This window comes from Lactuca serriola, chromosome 8, assembly GCF_051521515.1.
Source record: "Lactuca serriola cultivar US96UC23 chromosome 8, Lser_US96UC23_V15, whole genome shotgun sequence".
Lineage (NCBI taxonomy): Eukaryota > Viridiplantae > Streptophyta > Magnoliopsida > Asterales > Asteraceae > Lactuca > Lactuca serriola.
In genome coordinates, this window is record NC_136415.1 from 27,886,342 (window position 1) to 27,888,621 (window position 2,280).

General features: G+C 43.5%; 1 protein-coding gene across 2 annotated transcripts; it reads right to left on the reverse strand.

The window, feature by feature from the left end:
* On the reverse strand, positions 1 to 1,737 carry LOC145069196 (uncharacterized). 2 transcript variants are annotated; one of them, XM_079016145.1, is made up of 2 exons: positions 784 to 1,737; positions 1 to 213 (listed from the first exon to the last, which is right to left on the reverse strand). In XM_079016145.1, exon 1 carries the CDS (start codon positions 1,612 to 1,614, stop codon positions 796 to 798), a length of 819 nt encoding a protein of 272 aa, XP_078872271.1. In that variant the 5' UTR covers positions 1,615 to 1,737; the 3' UTR covers positions 1 to 213; positions 784 to 795. The 2 variants fall into 2 exon arrangements, with proteins under 2 accessions (XP_078872271.1, XP_078872270.1); XM_079016144.1 differs by having other exon boundaries at positions 1 to 222; positions 784 to 1,736.
* Positions 1,738 to 2,280: the final 543 nt, after the last annotated feature.

Below are 2,280 nucleotides of genomic sequence, written 5' to 3' on the forward strand. Positions count from 1 at the left end.
TTGTGAAAAATGACATTTAAGGGAACATAAACATAAGTACTCATAAGTCATAAAAATCTAAGCAATGAATGTAACCTCTTTACTCATACAAACCTATATAACCATTACCAAACACAAGGGCCAATGCTATCAAAGTTGCTACAGTTTATAAGCATGAAACCTCTTCCTTCCCAACATCTTCACATCACATGCCTGCCAAAAAGGAAAACCACCCTGCAAACACTATTTCACATAAACAAAATCAGATGACTGCAAATCCATTTATAGAAATACAAGTAATTAACTAAGAGATTAGGGGGGAGTTAAAATAAAAATATAGAATATAATCATCACTACATCATTGGGGTATAGTTTGTTTCATCACCAGATTTACTTGGTTTTTTAAATTCAATCAATTGACTAATATCCGCAGCCAAAAAAGAATTCAAATGAACTGAACATGAGGTTCAGGAATGAATCTGTGAACCATGGGGTTAACTTGAGTCAAATCTGGAGAGGAAAGAGCAGATGATATGCTTAAAGATTAACCACAACTCCAATCACTAGCAACATCTACTGTTATGAGGTCATGTCTACACTTGGTATTAGGTTCTACATGTTCAATTATTATGTTGACAGAAGCACTGCTTCAGAAACACCATAAGCGACATTCTTGCAGCATTATAGAGAGTAGCTTACAACTTATTGTTCAATGGGAGTTGAGATAATTGGGATTGGGTGCACAATGTATATGATAACATGAGAAAAGAGAAGACATTTGAAAAAATACAGGACCATACGTACCGATTACAGCTACTACTGCTGTTGTTGTTGCTGGTTGCTTGGTGGAGGCGGCATCCCAGGACGAGGAGGTCCAAAACCTGGCATCTGCATTCCAGGTCGAGCAGGGGGAGGCGGACCAGGCATACCAGGTCGTGGCGCTCCCCCTGGTGGTGGCGGACCCCTCATCATCTGAGGCGGTGGAGCCATAGGTCTTTGTCCATATTGCCCTGGCGGAGGTGGATACTGACCAGGCGGCCGTTGAGCAAACTGGGGTGGCATCTGTGGAGGTGGTCCACGAGGCATCTGAGGAGGAGGACCCTGTCCAGGGTATGGCATTTGTCCAGGTCGGATCACCGGAGCCTGCGGGTAATTCATAGGCGGAGCAGACATATTCGGAACAGGCGGTCGAGAAATCTGCGGCTGCATCATACCAGGAGCCGGCCCACCAATCCCCCGAACCGGTCCAGCTAAACCAGGTTGAGCTTGAATCAAAGGAGCAGTAGGGATTCCACGGCCAGCAGCACGACCAAGACCAGGGCCGGCCAACGCTGCAGCTCCGACGGCTTTAGCGCGATTTTCATCAGGCGGCGGAGGGCCTTCAACGGTCATAGAGATTACCTCTTCTCCTCTCAGAAGAACAAGGCCAAGAGTGCGGCGGTCCTCGCGTTCTTCGTTCTTCTTCGCACCTTTCGCCGGAGGAAGCTTACGGAACTCTTCACAGTCTCCGATTACAAGGTTCATGTGGCGGTCGAAGGCCATGAACTTGCCGACTAGCTGGCGCCCGTCTTGGATCGTGATTCGCATACGGTAATTGATGAACTGGAGCATCTTGGAACCCTTAGACATCGACATTGTTGCAGATTTTTGCAGATCTTAGGGTTAGGGTATCAAAGATTACGGGAGGGGTAAGAGGGTTAGGGTTTTAGGAGTGGGGAGATGCAAGGTTCAAAACTTCAAATGGCGGACGACTGGGAGTGGAGTCGAAATACAATGTTCTAAATAAGTCCCTAATGTTTCATAATTGCTTTTAATTGTCCTTGTACTTTTTAGTTGTCTTTGTTCCTAATTTCCTGCTTGGGTAAATTATATTAATTGTCACTCAAGTATATGTCAAAAAAACGTGTTTAGTCTTTATTTTTAAAAATTAATTTGGACTGTTCCTGGGTTTGTTTGTTTTTTTGCACGCTTAGTCCCTATGGACATTACATGACTATTTTACCCTTAATAATTTCTTTTTTCATTTTCTTTTATTTCTTTATCAATTTAAATTAAAAAAATAAATACATAAAAGAAATATCCTCACCCCTCCCCTTATACCGACAACCACAAGCTCCATTAGCCACCACCACTACCTTCAATATCGTCACCATATTTAGTCACAAGCATCACTGACGCCCTTTTTCTATCACTCTTAAATCATACTACACCACTTCCCTTCTCCCTCATTCTCACATCCTTCGCAGACCTACGTCGTTAAACCAAACAACAATCACTACATTATACCGCATGTTACCACAT